Source organism: Pseudophryne corroboree, chromosome 12, assembly GCF_028390025.1.
Source record: "Pseudophryne corroboree isolate aPseCor3 chromosome 12, aPseCor3.hap2, whole genome shotgun sequence".
NCBI classification, from domain to species: domain Eukaryota; kingdom Metazoa; phylum Chordata; class Amphibia; order Anura; family Myobatrachidae; genus Pseudophryne; species Pseudophryne corroboree.
Genome location: NC_086455.1, coordinates 53,004,126 through 53,025,504, shown reverse-complemented (window position 1 = coordinate 53,025,504; position 21,379 = coordinate 53,004,126). Strand labels below are relative to the sequence as shown.

At 47.5% G+C, this 21,379-nt stretch overlaps 1 protein-coding gene across 1 annotated transcript in view; it reads left to right on the top strand.

Moving 5' to 3' along the window:
• PLCB2 (phospholipase C beta 2) overlaps nt 1-21,379 on the top strand; it is a 294,302-nt gene that overhangs the window by 35,267 nt on the left and 237,656 nt on the right. Inside the window, exon 2 of the mRNA XM_063947515.1 lies at nt 3,067-3,144. Within this exon, the coding sequence (XP_063803585.1) occupies nt 3,067-3,144 (78 nt within the window). The remainder of the gene's footprint in view (nt 1-3,066; nt 3,145-21,379) is intronic.

The following is a 21,379-nucleotide window of genomic DNA, read 5'->3' as shown; positions in this document are numbered from 1 at the left end:
AGCCCTATTGACTGTCGACCTTATTACTGTCGACCTATCACCCAAATACCACTCTGGAAGCGCTGGACATGCCCCCAAAATGCAGAAAACATGGCCGAGCTGCAAGACCACAACGCAGCATAATCTAAAGTTTTTACTATAAAAAGTACATGAAAAATACAAAGAATATATTAGAAACATCTTTTTGTATTCTAATTATTTTTATAGTCAAAACTCTGGACTAAACGGTATGACAGGTGACCATGCCCCCTCTATTCAAAGACCACTCGCTGCTTTGCAGAAAAGAGCAGCGGGTGACCAACGGCTCGCCGGGGTGCCAGAGCAAGTACTGCTGATTTTTCCTAAAAATAAAGATTATAGGAAAAATCAGCCTTGCTCGGGAGGTGCAAGAAAAAAGACGCAGCTATTTCTGTACAAATCACTGCATCCCATTTTCTGCCCTGTAATTAAATACCAAAACCCTGCGGCTGTGGGAAAACCCCTGCACCGCAGTTTTTTTTTTTACATTTGGCGCCTGTAATTGGATTCCACCCTATGTCTCACTCTGAATAAGGCCCATAGGGGGTCATTCCGAGTTGATCGCTAGCTGCTGTTGTTCGCAGCGCAGCGATCAGGCTAAAAATCTGCATTTCTGCGCATGCATATGCACCGTAATGCGTAGGCGCGTCGTACGGGTACAATGAGCATCGTGGGTTTGCACAGAGTCTTACGAAGATTCCAGTTGCACGGCCGAACGCAGGAAGATTGACATGTAGTGGGCGTTTCTGGGTGTCAACTGACCGTTTTCAGGGAGTGCTTAGAAAAACGCAGGCGTGCCAGGAAAAACGCAGGCGTGGCTGGGCGAACGCTGGGTGGGTGTGTGACGTCAAAAGCCGTCCCTCCGTCATTAGAATCAACGCACACGAAGAGTAACTACAGGGCTGGTCTTGTTTTGCACAAAATTATTTAGCAGGCGCTCTGCTGCACAAGCATTCGCACTTCTGCAAAGCGAAAATACACTCCCCAGTGGGCGGCAACAATGCGTTTGCACGGCTGCTAAAAACTGCTAGCGAGCGATCAACTCGGAATGACCCCCATAGTGAGCTACTGAGTTTTGTTTTCAGCAAGAATTGTATAAAAACCACAGAGAATCAATTGTTGGTTTGTGACTATTGGTAAGTACAGTATGGCTCATGATACTTGGATATTTCAATTTTCAGACCATACTGTCTGTTAGTGGTAATAGCAGGGATGGTACTATGTATAACAAATCTACATTTTTCTAAGAAGGAGACTTTTGAGTGTACTCTAGTAACACTACATATGTGATCTGTAAGATCCTATCAAGCCCTACCAGTATAAAATGTTCCAAGGTGAGTTATAATGGAATCCTATAGATCAGGGCTGGCCAAACCGGTCCTCGAGATCTACCAACAGTTCCTGTTTTCCAGGCCTCCTGGAGATCTGTAGAATTGTCAGTTAGGAATGAATGCAGCACATTTTAATTAGTAGTAATGACTACACCTGTGCACCAGCTAGGTGGTCTGGAAAATGTGTACTGTTGGTAGATCTCGAGGACTGGTTTGGCCAGCCCTGCTATAGATGGTCTAGACCGGTGGTTCTCAAACTCGGTCCTCAGGACCCCACACAGTACATGTTTTGCAGGTGCACAGGTGTATTAATTACTCACTGACACATTTTAAAAGGTCCACAGGTGGAGCTAATTATTTCACTTGTGATTCTGTGAGGAGACCTGCAAAACATGCACCGTGTGGGGTCCTGAGGACCGAGTTTGAGAACCTGTGGTCTAGACATTCAAATGCTTCAATAATTATTCTTAATGCCATATAATGCACAGTATACTCACACTTAGGGTCTGTTCAATGCATGTCGGATCCTCTCCGACGGAGAGGATCCGACAAAGCAGTATTCAATTTGCGGACAAATCCGACAGGTTTTGCCCGTTTTTGAAAATGGCAATCTGACTTTTTTTTAAATTGGATTGACATTGTTGAAAACAGGACTAAAACCTGACGGATTTGGCCGCAAATCCGACAAAACACGTGGATCCGTGGCTAATCCACCGAGCCACGTGTTTTCCAACAAGTCAGAAAAATGGCAGGACCATTAAATAGGTCGAATAAGGATTCAACCTAAAAAAGTCGGAAACTGCTGTCTTTCAGACTAGACGCCAGTTCCGACTTCAATTGAATAGACCCCATAGACATTTGAGAATTGTCACATGCTTACTTGATGTGTTTGCACTCGAGAGCTGGTAAGAGGGTAATGTAATTGAGGTGCATTTTTTTCCCCCAGAGCATACAGTAGCTTAGTGACTTCTAGCATGTCAGCACCTACGTGATTGCGTTTTATTTTGCATAATTTTCAAATAGGGAAACTTGCACAGTTGTGATTCTCATGTAGGACGTCATGCAAATCCTGCAGTGGTACATCTGATTTCATTCCCATAGTATCCTGTTAATGTAAAAAAAAATGACCCTAATTAGTGCCCAGTCTTTAAATCATACTTACCTACTTTGCTGCCCCCCTTCGGGAGGAGGCAGCGTTGTAGGTGCATGGGGGCGTGGCCGGCAGCAGGATGGGCGTTCCGGGGGAGTGGCCAACAGGGTAGTGGACAGTCTGTGGGCGTGGCATCATGATTGCGTCATCGTGGCTCCACCCCCGCTATGCAGTGCTGAGAAAAAAGGTGCTGTATAGCGGGGGGCGGAGCTACGATGACGCGATTCAGCGCGAATCGCGTCATCGGACCCCTTCGGAACGCCCACTTGTTCTCTGCTGCAGGCGGCCGAGGAGGGTCGTGGAGGGGCAGCACGGAAAGCGGGAGGCTTGACCACCTTTCCGGGGGGCCGGGAGGGCCACACGATTTTCAGGAGCCTCCCGGCCATTCCGGGAGGGTAGGCAAGTATCCTTTAAATGCAGTGAGAGCTTACAGTGTAATCGCCTGTAGAATTATCTTCTGTAATTAACTTATAGACGTTTACATGTTGAATAACTCCTTTTATATGGGAATAGGTTAGTATTCTTTTAAGCTTAATGTTCATAACATTCCCATTTCTATGTTTCTAGGAAACGTCCACAGCATCTCCAGTTATCCTGCGGGTTGATCCAAAAGGTTATTACTTGTACTGGACTTTTCAAAGCAAGGTAAGAAATCCATTTCCTAATTATTATGATATTCTATTTAGAACCAGAATCAATGTGACACCCCAGTGAGGTGTGTGGAGCGTACCTGGTCTCAGAAGGCACAGAGAACCCCAAATCCCAAATATAAGGCAGACACCAGGAAATGAAGTTTAGATTTATTAAACTGCGACACTGCGTCACTGTAACTGTTTTAATGTAAAGGAGCGAACAGCAGATGTAGGATAAAACAATACTCCAATTTAGCAAATCTGTATAGGCCACAACTACTGTGATTCCATAATACTTTAGACCAGGGGTGGGGAACCTCAGACCCACGGGCCGTATAAGGCCCTCAAAGCCACTTGATCCGGCCCGGCCAGGCTCACCTAACCGAGGGAGATGCCGGGCGCCCGCTGAGATTTTGTTACCAGCAGGCTCCCGACTCTTTCCCCTCAGCAGCAGCCGGAGGCAGGAGCTCACTCCTGAGCGTCGGCTTCTGGCTCAGGCAGTGTACGTGTGAGGCTGTGCAGCGCTATGGGAGAGACGTCATGACTGCTCTCCCATAGTTCCGAGGAGCGGGCGGCCGGGCGCAGGGCAGCGGTCCGGAAGCAGGAGCGGGGCTGGTGAGTATTTTTCTTTTCTTTTAATGTGTGTGTGTGTGTGTAAGCGGCGCTACTAGGGGGCATATCTAATGGGGCATAACAACTGACTGGGGGCATATCTAATGGGGCATAACAACTGACTGGGGGCATATGTACTGGGGGCATATCTAGTGGGGTATAACAACTGACTTGGGATATATCTACTGGGGGCATAACTACTGACTGGGGGCATAAATACTGACTTGGGGCATAACTACTGGGGGCAGGCTAATTTTTAATAAATGCAAGTGTAACCAGCGCTCTACTTGTATGGATATTATGAGGGTGGCAGCAATACGTGATTGGGGCTAAACCCAAAGCCTCCAGAAATTAAATAACGTTATCAAAGTTTCACAACTGCGCCTGTGTAAAGATGTTACGGATGTTGTGTATGGAAAACAAAAGTGGAAAACAAACGATCTGAATAATAATATTTAATAAACTATCATGAATGTTGTGAATTCATAATTTGCAAAATGCAAACCCTAGTAACCAAAAGAAAAATGGGTAATACGTAGATAAAAAAAAAAAAAAGAAAAGAAATGAAAAATATATAAGAAGTCCGTATTGTTTAAGATTATGAATTGAAAATTTACCAGTCCAAAAGAAAAATTATTATTTATGTGGTGTAAATAGAGTGTGGCGTCTTTTCTTTTAATGTGTGTGTGTGTGTGTGTGTGTGTGTGTGTAAGCGGCGCTACTAGGGGGCATATCTAATGGGGCATAACAACTGACTGGGGGCATATCTAATGGGGCATAACAACTGACTGGGGGCATATGTACTGGGGGCATATCTACTGGGGTATAACAACTGACTTGGGATATATCTACTGGGGGCATAACTACTGACTGGGGGCATAAATACTGACTTGGGGCATAACTACTGGGGGCAGGCTAATTTTTAAGTTGATAATTTTTGTATGGCCCCCGAAGGATTTTATAAATATCCAAAAGGCCCTTGGTAGAAAAAAGGTTCCACACCCCTGCTTTAGACCTAGGTGTTGCTATGGGCAACACTATTAGGCCTTGTTTGGACAGACAGTGCAATGTCAGTAATTATATATTCAAAACAGTTTCTAAAAATAAATACACAGAATACTCAACACACACTGCAGCTATCATACACTTAATATAGAAATATTAGGAAACACAATAAAAGCCTGTTAGTGCAATAATTCAAATGCATTCAGCATGAATAATGCTGGGTACACACTAGTAGATATATCTATGGACAGACCGGGCAGTATGTTGAGCATACACACTGCCCGATCCGTTGGGACTGACGTCACGAACTGGGCGGGTGTTTACATGCGCCCAGTTCAGCTGTCAGTCACCGCCGGCTGGTGCAGCATATGTATGGGTGGTATTGTTAGATATATTGGGCGTCGGATGTGTTGCAGGGCCGACATAACGCTCGTACACACTGGCCGACGGACCTGCGATATATCGGACATTCAATAGAACGCCCGATATATCGGTCAGTGTGTACGCACCATAACATTCACATTAAACAAGATAATAGAAAGCAAACAATCTACTCATCAACCTTATGAGGGCAATACATTCCGTAAGGATATCTATCCTTAGTCTAATGAGTCTTGGCAACGAATGTGTTAACTTAAGATCTTCTCCAGCAATGCAATGACATACAATTCCAGGGATGGTGCAACTTTGTGAGGTATCACTAGTGCTGACACAAAGCCTAATACAGCTCTGTGAGGTGATGCAGATGTCTGTACTTGCTGCACAACCTGTTAACCCCTTGTGTACTATGGATGACTTTACTATAGGCAGGGAGGGCTGGATAAATGTCTCTGTACTATGATACACAGTCTCTGAGATGCAGAATGTATCGTTCCTCACAGGGCTTAAAGTGGTCCTGGTGAGGTGGTGGAACTCATGGAGGAGGACCATGGAGGCACCAGGACCCGAGGAAGGAGTAGGTGGCTGCAGCTCATCAGTAACACTAGTGCCGCCTGTATCATCGATTGACGCAGATGATGGGGTGGGCTTATCTGTTGGAATTACTGTGCAGGGCAATGGAGATGGTGGAACTAGTTCCCTCTACCATTATAGGTGGTGGAACTCAGTTCCACCTCGTTCCCCCCCCACTTTAACCACTGGTTCCTCATCCCTCTGAGGGCTGTTCAGAGTGACTCTGCCTTATTGGTACCAGTTTATAGTGTCAGCGTCAGCCTGCAACTCTGCCAGCATCTCTTTGTAGCTCACTATGCTGGCTTCTCTGTCTCTGCTGCCCAACTATGCCAACATCTCAAACTGCAACGTCCTGGCTCCCATCGTGTCTCCTGCAACTGTGGCTATCACTCCAGCCAGAGTCCACCTCTGGAACTCAGGTGAAGGTAGAGATGAGTGAGAATCCATATATGATGAAGAAGGGTGTACAAGAAGAGTTCTCATAATCATTATTCCAAGCAAACTCCACCCAATGTACAGTAGAAGCACCGCTTCATTTATATTCTGCGATCCTAATGTATTTGTTCCATCTCTTCACTAGACTGAAGGTGATAAGCTTTGGAGAGGTTAAGATGGATGTTCAGGAGCTTACATAGAGATATCCAGAATTGAAGGCAAATTGAACCCAACGATCAGTGATTAACATTTATATTGTGCACACATATTATGCTTTATAGAGAACAGTTAATTAGTCACATTAGTCCTTATCCTAGTGGAGCTTACGATATACATTCCATACTACATGTCGATACAATTACACACATTAGGTGAACAGTGTGCCCTGGATGACCAGTGTGCCCTGGATGAACAGTGTGCCCTGGATGACCAGTGTGCCCTGGATGAACAGTGTACCCTGGATGAACAATGCAGCCAAAGTAGGGGCTGACAGAAGACCAACATGCAACATAAAGTGAGCCATCTTAGAGAAACAATCAGAGAGCAAGTAAGGAGAAAGGAACCTCTGGCGCTACTGGATAGGTTGTAAATTGAAAAACTTCAGTGGTGTTTTATGTATAAAGAAAAAATATTTTTTGTATAAAGAAAAATATTCTTTATTTTGATTTGCACGGGTAAGTATGGGTATGTAGAACAACAGTAATATAAAAACAGTAATATAATCAGTAATATAAATGTGGTTGTTGTTGAAACCTGATGCTATCTACAACTGCCTGTTATCAATGTGAATCAATTATGAATACACGTACTGTACATAAAAATTCCTTAAAAGCACATAAATTCAGAGTGTCATTAATCTCAGTTGCATGTGAGACGGTTCTAAAAACTGTGAACACCATGTAACTGTGATTCCTTTGAGGTTATTTACAAAAGGTTTGCAGCAGATACAGATTGATACATTTCTGACACAGTGGGGTAAATTTACTAAGGTCCCGATTTTGGCCGAGATGCCGTTTTTTCTTCAAAGTGTCATCTCGGTCATTTACTAAACTCAAATCACGGCCGAGATGAGGGCATTCGTATTTTTTTGGAAGTAGTTGTAAAAAAATACGAATGAATACACCATCGGTCAAAATACGCCAGCAAATTAGTAGAACTCGGTCATTTACTAAAAAGTGCAAATCTCCAAAGAGGAAAACACTGCCGTGAAAAATTACAAATCGCAAAAAAGTGCTAAAAAAAAGCAGACCTGCTTTTTATATCCGTGATTGCATAGGCATGCAGGGATCCATGAGATCCGTGCATGTCTATCAGTGGGAAGGGGTGGGAAAGTTGTTATTTTCTCCAAAAAAAATGCGTGGGGTCCCCCCTCCTAAGCATAACCAGCCTCGGGCTTTTTGAGCCGATCCTGGTTGCAAAAATATGGGGAAAAAAATGTCAGGGGTTCCCCCATATTTAAGCAACCAGCATCGGGCTCTGCACCTGGTCCTGGTTCCAAAAATACGGGGGACAAAAAGAGTAGGGGTCCCCCGTATTTTTAAAACCAGCACCGGGCTCCACTAGCTGGACAGATAATGCCACAGCCGGGGGTCACTTTTATATAGTGCCCTGCGGCCGTGGCATCAAAAATCCAACTAGTCACCCCTGGCCGGGGTACCCTGGGGGAGTGGGGACCTCTTCAATCAAGGGGTCCCCCCCCCAGCCACCCAAGGGCCAGGGGTGAAGCCCGAGGCTGTCCCCCCCCCATCCAATGGGCTGTGGATGGGGGGGCTGATAGCCTTTGTTGTAAATGAAAAGATATTGTTTTTAGTAGCAGTACTACAAGTCCCAGCAAGCCTCCCCCGCATGCTGGTACTTGGAGAACCACAAGTACCAGCATGCGGCGGAAAAACGGGCCCGCTGGTACCTGTAGTACTATTACTAAAAAAATACCCAAATAAACACAAGACACACACACCTTGAAAGTAAAGATTTATTACATACATGCACACAAACATACATACATACATACTTACCTTATGTTCACACGCAGGTCGGTCCTCTTGTCCAGTAGAATCCATGGGGTACCTGTAGAAAAAATTATACTCACAAAATCCAGTGTAGATCGGTCCTCTTCAAATCCATTTGTAATCCAGGTACTTGATTAAAATAAAAAAACGGACACACGAGCCACGAACTGAAAGGGGCCCCATGTTTTCACATGGGACTCCTTTCCCCGAATGCCAGAAACCCACTCTGACTTCTGTCTAAGTGGGTTTCTTCAGCCAATCAGGGAGCCGCCTGTCACCGCTGAGCAGAAAGTTCCCACCATTGGTTACAATGGAGCGCATAGGCGCTACATTGTAACACTGCCGTGTGCCGCCTGTCACTCAGTACAGGAGCACACAGCCGATCAGGAGAGTGCTACAACGTGGCGCTCCCTGATTGGCTGAGGAAACCCACTTAGACAGAAGTCAGAGTGGGTTTCTGGCATTCGGGGAAAGGAGTCCCATGTGAAAACATGGGGCCCCTTTCAGTGCGTGGCTCGTGTGTCCGTTTTTTTATTTTAATCAAGTACCTGGATTACAAATGGATTTGAAGAGGACCGATCTACACTGGATTTTGTGAGTATAATTTTTTCTACAGGTACCCCATGGATTCTACTGGACAAGAGGACCGACCTGCGTGTGAACATAAGGTAAGTATGTATGTATGTTTGTGTGCATGTATGTAATAAATCTTTACTTTCAAGGTGTGTGTGTCTTGTGTTTATTTGGGTATTTTTTTAGTAATAGTACTACAGGTACCAGCGGGCCCGTTTTTCTGCCGCATGCTGGTACTTGTGGTTCTCCAAGTACCAGCATGCGGGGGAGGCTTGCTGGGACTTGTAGTACTGCTACTAAAAACAATATCTTTTCATTTACAACAAAGGCTATCAGCCCCCCCATCCGCAGCCCATTGGATGGGGGGGGACAGCCTCGGGCTTCACCCCTGGCCCTTGGGTGGCTGGGGGGGGGACCCCTTGATTGAAGGGGTCCCCACTCCCCCAGGGTACCCCGGCCAGGGGTGACTAGTTGGATTTTTGATGCCACGGCCGCAGGGCACTATATAAAAGTGACCCCCGGCTGTGGCATTATCTGTCCAGCCAGTGGAGCCCGGTGCTGGTTTTAAAAATACGGGGGACCCCTACTCTTTTTGTCCCCCGTATTTTTGGAACCAGGACCAGGCGCAGAGCCCGATGCTGGTTGCTTAAATATGGGGGAACCCCTGTCATTTTTTCCCCCATAATTCTGCAACCAGGATCGGCTCAAAGAGCCCGAGGCTGCTTATGCTTAGGAGGGGGGACCCCACGCAATTTTTTTAAAAATTTTACACTGTTTAATTTAAAAAAAAAAATGAACCCCAGCACGGATCACACAGATCCGGCCGAGATTCATTTTTAAAAAGTCGGCAGTGTTTTGCTAATCACTGCCGTAAAAATAGAAAAAAAAACACGAATGACATCGACATCGGAACAAAAGAAAACCCCGAATACGACAGCTTAGTAAATTAGTCGTAATCAATTCAAATAGTTGCAGTTTTACACTTTCGATGTCATTCGTGATTGAACTTTGACCTTTTTCCGAAAATTACGAATGTTAGTAAATTTACCCCAGTGTTCTAAAACAGAATATGGGTGGATACTGTTGCTGGAATGTTTCTCTGTTAAAACTCCTTAAAGTGCATGCACAGTCTAGTGAGAGGGGGAGGGGTGTCTTTCCGTTCCTAGGATTTCTGTAATGTCGCTCCTGTTACATGTGAAGAGCGGTGTCTTTTAATGTTTATTGGTGGCTCTTAACTGATGCAAAGAACTCACATATCTTCGTCCCCTACGGGACTGGTGGGCTCAGTTCCGAGCAGTGGCGGGTCGTGTGCGCCTTTTTCCTCCGGAGCTGCGATGTTATTGCAGGCGCCTGCAATGCTGATCCTCGTGGAGCTTGAGCGGCCGGCATCTTCCAGGGGGGTCAGGATCTCCGGATCTGAGGCGGGGTGTCAGGGAAACAATCCACCACTACTAGGTGGAAGATTGGTGAGAAAGTCCATTGCAATATTAGTCTATGGTCTCTCAAGAATGGATAAAGTATGTAAAGGACCAAAAAGGCCTTGTCAGGGAACTTGAGGACAGGTTGAGCATGCATCGACAATCACCTCTACATCCTGATGGAGAGAAGACCCACAGTAGTCCCATGTGATGAGTCATGACGATGATCATGCACTTGGGTCTCAAAAATCCAAAGGTTAAATAATAGGATTTTAATTACCTACCGGTAAATCCTTTTCTCGTAGTCTGTAGAGGATGCTGGGGTCCATTTTAGTACCATGGGGTATAGACGTGTCCACTAGGAGCCATTGGCACTTTAAGAGTTTAATAGTGTGGGCTGGCTCCTCACTCTATGCCCCTCCTACCAGACTCGGTTTAGAAACTGTGCCCGAGGAGACGGACAACTTCGAGAGAAGGATTATACACAGATAGTGGCGTGATTCATACCAGCTCACACAAACAAGGCAAACTAAGCTAACTAGCCTGAAACTCAGCAATAGCTGAAACATTACTGAACCCAGTAAAAACGCAGTACTTAACTAAGAAACAAAGCAGTACTGAACCAAGTAACCCTTGCAGGATAACGAAGTGCTGGGCGGACGCCCAGCATCCTCTACGGACTACGAGAAAAGGATTTACCGGTAGGTAATTAAAATCCTATTTTGTCTTACGTCCTAGAGGATGCTGGGGTCCATTTTAGTACCATGGGGATGTAACAAAGCTCCCAGAATGGAAGGGAGAGCGTGGATATTCCTGCAGAACTGATTGACCAAACTGTAGGTCCTCAGGGGCCAAAGTATCGAACTTGTAGAAATTAGCAAACGTGTTCGACACAGACCAAGTAGCAGCTCGGCAAAGCTGCAAAGCTGAGACACCCCGGGCAGCCGCCCAGTAAGAACCCTCCTTATGAGTAGAGTGGGCCTTAACAGATCTTGTACATGGCAATCCTGCTGTAGAATATGCATGATGAATAGTGAACCTGATCCAGCGAGAAATCGTCTGCTTAGAAGCAGGACACTAAATTTTATTGGGATCATAAAAGACAAACAGGGAGTCCGATTTTCTGTGATGAGCAGTCCTCTTCACATAGATCTTCAAAGCCTGCACAACATCCAAGGACTTTGATGCAATTGAGGGGTCAGTAGCTACTGGCACCACAATAGGTTGGTTGGTTGATATGAAAAGCTGACACAACTTTTGGAAGGAACTGCTGACGCATCCTGAGCTCAGCTCTATCTTCATGGAAGATCAAGTAGGGGCTTTTACAGGACAACGCCCCCAATTCCGACACCGGTCGAGCAGAAGCTAAGGCCAACAAAGTGACAGCCTTCCACGTGAGAAACTTGACCTCAGCCTCCTGTAAAGGCTCAAACCAATCCGACTGCAGGAAATGCAATACCACGTTAAGATCCCAGGGTGCCGTCGGTGCCACAAAGGGAGGCTGGATGTGCAGAACCCCTTTCAAAAAAGTCTGAACCTCCGGGAGGGCAGCCAGTTGTTTCTGGAAGAAAATGGATAAAGCCGAAATCTGGACCTTTCTGGATCCCAAACGCAGGCCCATATCCACACCTGCTTGCAGGAAGAGGAGAAACCGTCCAAGTTGAAACTCCACCGTAGGAAACTTCTTGGAATCACACCAAGACACATATTTTTTCCAAATGCGATGATAATGTTTAGACGTTACTCCCTTCCTAGCCTGTATCAGGGTAGGAATAACCTTGCTCGGAATCCCCTTCCGAGCTAAGATCTGGCGTTCAACCTCCATGCCGTCAAACATAGCTGCGGTAAGTCTTGCTAAGCGAACGGCCCCTGTTGTAGAAGGTCCTCTCGAAGAGGAAGAGGCCTCGGATCTTCCAGTAATAACTCCAGAAGATCCGCGTACCAAGCCCTTCTTGGCCAGTCCAGAGCAATGAGGATCGCATGAACTCTTGTTCTTTTTACAAGCTTTAGAATCCTTGGGATGAGTGGAAGTGGAGGGAACACCTTCACCGACTTGAACACCCACGGAGTAACCAGGGCGTCCACCGCCACTGCATGTGGGTACCTCGACCTGGAACAGTACCTCCGAAGCTTCTTGCTGAGACGTGAGGCCATCATGTCTATTTGAGGTACACCCCAAAGACTTGTCACTTCTGCGAACACCTCCAGATGAAGAACTCACTCTCCTGGATGGAGATCGTACCTGCTGAGGAAGTCCGCTTCCCAGTTGTCCACTCCCGGAATGAAGATTGCTGACAGCGCCACCGCGTGCCTTTCTGCCCAGAGGAGGATTCTTGTCACCTCTGATATCGCAGCTCTGCTCTTCGTTCCGCCCTGTCGGTTTATGTAGACCACCGTCGTTACATTGTCCAACTGTACTTGAATGGCCTGATCCTGCAGAAGGTTTGCTGCTTGAAGAAGACCGTTATACACGGCTCTTAGTTTCAGGATGTTTATTTAAAGAAGGGATTCCTGACTTGACCACCTTCCTTGGAAGGTTACCCCTTGGGTGACTGCGCCCCAGCCTCTGAGACTTGCATCCGTGGTTAGAAGGATCCAGATCTGAACCCCGAACCTGAGCCCTCCAGAAGGTGAGGCAGTTGCAGCCACCAGAGGAGTAAAATCCTCGCTTTCGGCCACAGACGTATCCTCTGGTGCATGTGTAGGTGAAATCCCGACCACTTGTCTAGGAGATCCAGTTGGAATGACCGAGCATGAAATCTTCCGTACTGTAGAGCCTCGTAGGAGGCAACCATCTTCCCCAGAAGGCAAATGCACTGATGAACCGATACCCGGGCAGGCTTCAAGACATCCTGGACCATTGTTTGTATCACCAACGCTTTCTCCACCAGCAGAAACACCCTCTGCACGTCCGTGTCCAGGATCATCCCCAGGTAAGACAATCTCCTTGTCGGCTCCAAATGTGACTTTGGAAGGTTTAGGATCCAACCATGTTCTCTGAGCAGATGAGTCGTGAGAGCTATGGACTGTAACAACGTCTCCCTGGACGATGCCTTTATCAGCAGATCGTCCAGATATGGAATTATGTTCACTCCCCGTCTGCGGAGGAGAACCATCATCTCTGCCATCACCTTGGTGAACACCCTCGGTGCCATGGAGAGACCGAATGGCAGTGCCTGGAACTGATAGTGACTGTCTAACAGTGCAAATCTGAGATAAGTCTCATGCGGCGGCCAAATCGGAATGTGGAAGTACGCATCCCTAACCACCTTACTATGGCCCTCATTCCGAGTTGTTCGCTCGCTAGCTGATTTTAGCAGCATTGCACACGCTAGGCCGCCGCCCTCTGGGAGTGTATCTTAGCATAGCAGAATTGCGAACGAAAGATTAGCAGAATTGCGAATAAATAATTCTTAGCAGTTTCTGAGTAGCTCGAGACTTACTCCTACACTGCGATCAGCTCAGCCCGTTTCGTTCCTGGTTTGACGTCACAAACACGCCCTGCATTCGGCCAGCCACTCCCCCATTTCTCCAGACACTCCCGCGTTTTTCCCTGACACGCCTGCGTTTTTTAGCCAACGCCGGGAAAACGCTGAGTTGCCGCCCAGAAACGCCCCATTCCTGTCAATCATTTACCGAACACCAGTGCGACTAAAAAGCATAGCAGACGCTACAGTAAAACAGCTAAGTTTTTAGTTAAATAACTAAGCGCATGCGCTCTGCGTACCATGCGCATGCGCAGTAAGTGGCTAATCGCAATATAGCGAAAATCGGCAACGAGCGAACAACTCGGAATGACCCGCTATAGCTTTAGAAATCCATGCACAGGCAATAGTAGGCCTTAACGCCGCCCCTGAAGCAGTGTATATGGATTTGAGCGTAGTGTCAATGTTACGATCAGCCGGATCTTTTAACGCGGTAGATCCAGGGACAGATAAAACCACCCTTTTTTGACAGTCTGGACATAGATGCGTCAACTATGGGTGGGTTTTCCCATTTTTTTTTCTATTCTCCTCAGGAAAGGGAAAAGCAACCAGAACCCTTTTGGGGATCTGGAATTTTTTCCCTGGGGTTTCCCAGGCTTTTTCAAATAAAGCATTTCATTCTTTTGACGCAGGGAAGGTTAGCAAAGCTTTCTTATTATGAAGTAAGCCTCCTCAACCTGCTCAGGTGGTGTATCCGCAATGTTTAACACATCTTTCATGGCCTCAATCATGAGCTGCACCCCCTTAGCCAGGGATGCAGCCCCCCTCAGCACATCCCCATCACCGTCTACTGTGTCAGAGTCGGTATCCGTGTCATCTTGCATAATCTGGGCAAGAGCACGTTTCTGTGGGTATATGTTAGAGGATTTGGAAGAAATAGGAACTGAACCCGACCAAACAGCCATAGAATTCTTTAAAACCTGAGTTTCAGTCTCAATATGAGCTACCCTAGTAGATATCTGAGAGATCGTTTCCTTAATAGAAGTTAGCCATTCCGGCTCAGTAATGGGAATCTGAGACAAGACATTACATTCCTGGGTACATGGAACTGATTCCTCTGGAAAAGAAATGTCCTCTGCAGCATAAGACACCGAATCCCTTGACATGGCTATATGAGAAATCATACACCCACACACACAGGAAAATGTCAGACACAGTTTCCCCCCAAGTATGCCACAGAGAAACACAGAGCTTGGAACCAGGACACACACAGAACTTCCCTAGGTAGATATAATACAACTACCTGACGCTGACTGTGTACCTTAATAGACTACACAGTAATTACACAGCCTCCCCCCCTTCTACAACCCCCTGGTACCACACAGGATAGCTGGAGTTGCGTGGGGGGACAGCACTCCCTGTCAGCGTCTCTGTAGTTGGATCTGTAGGCAGGAAAATGCTGCTGAATGCTGCTGGGTCCGCTCTGAGAAGAAGCTCCGCCCCCTGAACATGGCGCTGCTTCCCGCACTTCACATCTTTATACTGGCCTGAGGAATGGTGCTAGCAGCGTTACCGAGGTCCCTGACAGCCTTGGTGACCAGTGTCGGGTATAGGCGCCGGCTCAGGGCGCCACTCATAGCGCCGCACTGTGTACCGCTGAGCCTCCGGAGCGCAGTCAGTACTGCGCTCCCACCCTGTTGCCGCCAACTTCACACCGGCTCCATTCTTGCTGTGGTGCCGGTGACTCACTTGCCACCGGAATCTTCTGGCTCTGTTAGGGGGTGGCGGCATGCTGCAGGAGTGAGCGGTCGCTTGGGGCGGTTAACGATCATCACCCTCAGGAGCTCAGTGTCCTGTCAGCGGAGATAGTGGCCATTAACCTCTCAGGGTTGGACACTACTCCCCCCCTAGGTCCCACGAAGCAGGGAGTCTGTTGCCATCAGCCTCCCTGTGCCCACTCTAATAAAACAACAAAACTAGAAAATCTCCTATGGAGCTCTCCTAGCTGTAACCGGCTCCTCCGGGCACATTTTCTAAACTGAGTCTGGTAGGAGGGGCATATAGGGAGGAGCCAGCCCACACTATTAAACTCTTAAAGTGCCAATGGCTCCTAGTGGACCCGACTATACCCCATGGTACTAAAATAGACCCCAGCATCCTCTAGAACGTAAGAGAAATAGTATTAATTACATTATACTGGGAAAACTACTGAGGAGGAAAGGAAAACATTCTTCTAATGAAGAGAAGCAATAGGACACGTGGACATGCACTGAGACTGGAGGGAGGTAGGTTCAGGGGAAATTTAAGGAAAAATTACCTCAAAAAAAGGGCAGTGGACAAGTGGAATAGCCTCCCATCAGAGGTGGTAGAGGCTAATACCTCGATAATACCTCGTTCACACTGCCATCAAAAATCCGGGTTATTGCACGTGAACGCGCAGTAATCCGGGTTTATGTGCAGTGTGAACGGGGTCCAGGACAAATTCCCGGGTCGCCTGACCCGGTATTTCAACCCGGGAATAAAGAAGGGTTATTCCCGGGTATATACCGGGTCAGGTGCAGTGTGAAAAGTGTACCTGGGTCGATGCGATCCGGGACCCTACCACACTATAGGAGCAGGCGGTGCTTGTAGATCATCTGATCTCCAAGTGCCGCCCCCGCATGTGACCCGGTGACGTCATCAACATGGCAATATGCCGTGTCAGGACCGCCAGTCTGAACGGGGTCTCAAGCGAGTTGCACCTGGGAAGGTCTCGTGCACGAGTACCGGGTGCAACCCGCTATGGTCAGTGTGAACATGGTATTAGACAGTAGAGCAATTTAAACATACATGGGATACACATAAGGTTATCCTTACAAAGAAATAAGGATCAAATAGGGTTTGAGGTAATAATATGGTAAAAAAGAGGCAGACTAGATGGGCCAAGTGGTTCTTATCTGCTGTCAAATTCTATATTTCTATGTTTCCAAGGGTCTTTCAAAAACTACCATGGCTAGAGAAATGAGAAGATATGCAATTGTATGTGTTTGTATACAGTATAATTATATTTAATATTGAAAATGAATTTGTCAAGACACTTACTGTAACTCTCTTGTGTATATAGCACTTCATTATATTATTATACTAGCTGGAGTACCCGGCGTTGCCCGGGCTTTCAAGAATGTCTGTTTACAAAAATAAATAAAAATTTCTGCAGCGGGGTACACTGGATTCCACAGGGATAACATCGGAGGTGTAGAGTAGAGTAGGATCTTGATCCGAGGGCACCAACAGGCTAAAAGCTTTGACTGTTCCCAAGATGCTCAGCGCCGCCTCCTCTATAACCCCGCCTCCGTGCACAGGAGCTCAGTTTGTAAGTTGGTGATTGCAGTGCAGGCCACTAGCAGGCAGGGCTGCTCCAGCAGCCCTGAAAAGAGCTTTTTAAAGAAGATAGAAGACTTCAAGGGCTGCAGCATAGACACTCCTAGTGCTAAATGTCATTGTGACATCTCATGCTGCAGCTCCATCACCTCCCCTGGTGGCGCTGTATACTCCCGCGCCCTGGTTGCCGGGTACTTACAGCGGAGGGCTCCGGTCTTTTTCATCAGGCACACACATTCGCCGCAGCTCTCCGGGATCGCGTGGCCGCATCTAGAGAGGAGGTAAGAGGGTTCCCCAGGCGGGACCCCCTGCAAATCGTGATCCGGCACGGCCATTAGGAGACGGTCCGCGCGCGCTGGCGCGGACACTGTGTTGGCACAGGGACCCCACTAGACCACCAGGGCAGGGGCACAGGTTGGATTCTACTATAATCCGTTTTTCTAAGGCCCACAGTACCCAGTGGTGAAGTCCAGCTAGATGAGAAGGCTCTGACCTGTAGCCCCTCCCCCAGCCCCAGGGCGCCATTTAGAGTAAATGTTCCCGCCCTGGAGCTGCATCTCTCTGTCTTCCTCACTCCCTGTAAGCGTTTGGCACCATAACTACATGCTGAGCTGATTCTGGGACTGCATGGGCACAGTATCCTCTGTAAAGCCGCCTGTTTCATCAGCGCTGTGCATTTTACAGGACACTTAAGTATTCTACATGTCTTTTGACAGTGTTAGTGTCTTTTGACAGTGCATCACTACAGGGCTATTTAGTACAAGTACCCTGTGATATACATCCAGTCTTTACTGTGCATTGCTATATCTATAAGTCTGCATAGTTTTAGTTAGTACTACTTAGTATTGCTAGTCCAGTGCAGTTTTATTGTTTGTCATAATTTCTACATTGTACATGTGACTGTGTGTGTGCATATAGCTGCTGGGTGATCTCCACTCCGTGTATCTCACTCATACTGCTATCCCTATATTCTGTACACTGAGGGGGGCTAAGTGCGTCAGGGTTATTATCTGATATAGGTATTTCACAGGATATACTTATTTTGTATTTTTCTCTGTGATTTTCAGTCACCATATACCTTCTGAATCCTCTGTTTGTGCTGTCACACTGCACAGAGGGTTCTTGGTTCGGTATCATATCTGCTGATATTGTACAGTGTCGCCCGTGGTTTACGCTTTCATATCATGTCAGCTACAAGGGGCGATGGTTCTGTGGCTGATCCCGCAATACGCGGTGGTGATGCCACAGATGTATTAGAGGGCTACCTTCTCTAATTTACTGACTACGCTGGTAACTAGACTTACGCCCCCTATGGGAACTCACGTGCTTTACAGCCACATATCGTCCTTGCGGTTAATCCGCCATGGGCAGATCTCCTGTCCACTCAGTTACAGCAATTGAATCACTCATTGACGAAACAGAAACATAACCCTCGCCCACTTAAGACGAAGGGGTCCTCTAAGCGGGCCATTACTTCCTCACAATCCACTCATGTTTCAGATACTTCGTCTGATGAGTCTGTTTCACAGGTGGATGTTCCTGACCTACAGATGGGTCCATGTTTATCTTGGCCTTTAATAGGATTAACTGAGCCAGGGCAGTCGGACTTAATCCCCTGCTGTAATGACTTAATCCCCTGATGTATTGTTCTCTGTATTGTATTGCAACTGAGAACAATAGATGAAGGGTTTATGTTAATAAACCATGTTTTGCCTAGGTGCAACAAACTAGCCAAGATAACCGTGGACCCATCTGTATTAGAGGCTATCAGGCTGATTCTTCAAATTGATGATGACCCAGAACCTGTCGTTGCCTCAAAGAAACCTATTGGATTCAAACGTCAGAAGGTTACCAAATTAATTTTGCCTCATTCTGACCACTTAGTTGATATATGTCAGGAATCCTGGGAAAATCCAGGAAAGAAATTCACGCCTCACAAGAATATGCTAGCTTGCTACCCCCTCGCTGCGGAGTTAAGTGAAAATTGGGAAACGCCGCCACCAGTGGACTCGCAAGTCGGTCGGCTGGTGGTGTCCTCTGCTCTGCCTGTCACTACCATCACCTCTCTGAAGGAACCGACGGATAAGCGTGTGGAGGGTTGCTTAAAATCTATTTATTCCCCTGCGGGAGCTGTGCATCGGCCCACTATTTTGGCTACTTGGGCTTCAGAAGCTATTGGAGCGTGGGCTCAGGAGCTGGAAGCAGAGCTGCCGTCCAATTTTTCTGATAATGCTAGACAATGTCTTTCGTATATTGTCACAGCCTCTCATTACATTAAGCAGGTGGCTTCTGATGCCGGTGTTCTGGCGGCCAAGGCCTCTACTACGTCCATTCTGGCTCGCCGGATTCTCTGGTTACGGTCCTGGTCTGTGGATCTGGACTCTAAGAAAACCCTGGAGGTGCTCTCCTTTAAGGGGAACATCCTTTTTGGTGAAGATCTCAACAAGATTGTTGCTGATTTAGACGGCATGTCTACCTAGTACTGCTCCTTCGGCTCCGAAGGTTAAGAGTACTTCCTTTCGACCTCCAGGTAAAGCAAAGGGTCAGGCGTACCCGAAACAGGCTCGCACTTCCAAAACCACTAAGCCCAAACCTAAACGTGCCTGGGCTGCCCGTCAGCCTGCTTCCAAATCAGACAAGCCTGCTGCATGATGGGGCGGGCCTCCCCCTGGGGATCCCAGGGTTGGAGGCCGACTTCTACGGTTTACCCAGGTATGGTAGAAGACCACTTCAGACGCCTGGGTAAAGGAAGTCGTCACTCACGGATATGCCATATCCTTCAAGAAACGTGCCCCTCATCAATTTTGCCTGACAAACATCCCTTCAGATCAGGTAAAGGCAAAAACTCTTCATTTGGTGGTACAGTCTCTCATGGACACTGGAGTGGTAGTGCCGGTGCCTCTGGCTCAGAGAGGCAGGGGGTACTATTCACAGCTGTTCCTAGTCCCGAAACCGAATGGTTCCTCTTGGCCCATTCTTAACCACAAGTCTTTGAACAAATTTGTGAGGGTCTCCAAGTTTCGTATGGAAACTCTTCACTCCATTGTTCTGGCTTTGGAGCCCAGGGACTATATGTTCTCCCTGGACATAGAGGATGCTAACCTCCATATTCCTATTGCCATATCACATCAGCAATATCTGCGGTTTGCTATTGGCAACCTCCATTATCAATTTCAGGCCTTACCTTTTGGATTAACCACGGCTCTGCGAGTATTCACCGAGGTCATGGCGGTGATGACGGCCCTGCTCCGCTGTCAGGGCATCAGGATCCTACCGTATCTGGACAACTTGCTGATCCTGGCGAATTCCCCAGAAGTTCTCCTCCGTCATCTGGATCTGACGGTCCAGTTTCTGCAAGCCCACGGGTGGCTCATCAACTGGAAGAAATCTTCCCTGGTCCCTGCTCAGAGCATGGTGCACCTGGGGGCATTGTTGGACACTCACAACCAACAGTTGTTCTTGTCACAGGAGAAAGGTCCTGAACCTTCAGGGCAGGATTCGATGCTTCCTCTCTCGCCCGCGAGTGTCGATACACTCGGCAATGCAAGTACTAGGCCTCATAGTGTCGGCTTTCGACATGGTAGAGTACGCTTAATTTCATTCCCGCCCTCTGCAGAAGATGATTCTTACCAAGTGGGATGGCCTGCCTCACTGGATCAGGTCTCAAAGGATCTTCTTGTCTCCGGGGGTTCGTCTGTCACTGAGCTAGTGGCTCCAGGACCATCGATTGAGCAGGGGTCGTCCCTTCTGGATCTCCAACTGGGTATTACTGACAACGGATCCAGTCTGAGGGGTTTGGGCGCGGTGTTTGATCAACATTCTCTTCAGGGTCGGTGGACCAGGGAGGTCTGGAATTGCGGGCGGTGTTCAATGCTCTGAACCTGGCCCAGCATCTGATACAGAACAGGCCTGTTCAAGTACAGTCGGACAACGCCACCACGGTGGCGTACATAAATCATCAAGGCGACACTCGAAGCCGCATTGCAATGATGGAAGTGTCAAGGATTCTTCAGTGGGCGGAACACCATCTGCCAGCCATATCTGCAGTGTTCATTCCAGAGGTCCTCAACTGAGAAGCAGATTTCCTCAGTCATCAGGACGTTCACGCCAGAGAGTGGAGCCTCCATCCAGAAGTATTTCAACTACTAGTGGACAAGTGGGGCCTACCAGACGTAGACCTGATGGCGTCTCGACACAATCACAAGGTTCCAGTCTTGGTAGCAAGGACAAGGGATCCTCAAGTGGTATTCGTGGACGTAATGGCAATTCCGTGGAACTTTCGGATGCCATACGTGCTCCCTCCGGTGTCACTTCTGCCCAGAGTAATAAGAAAGTTCAAGCAAGAGGGAGGAATCCTGCTTCTGATCGCTTCAGCGTGGCCCAGATGGCATTGGTCCTCTTCTGCTTCCGCAATGTCCAGACCTCCTCGTTCAGGGCCCTTGTGTTTACCAGGATTTGGC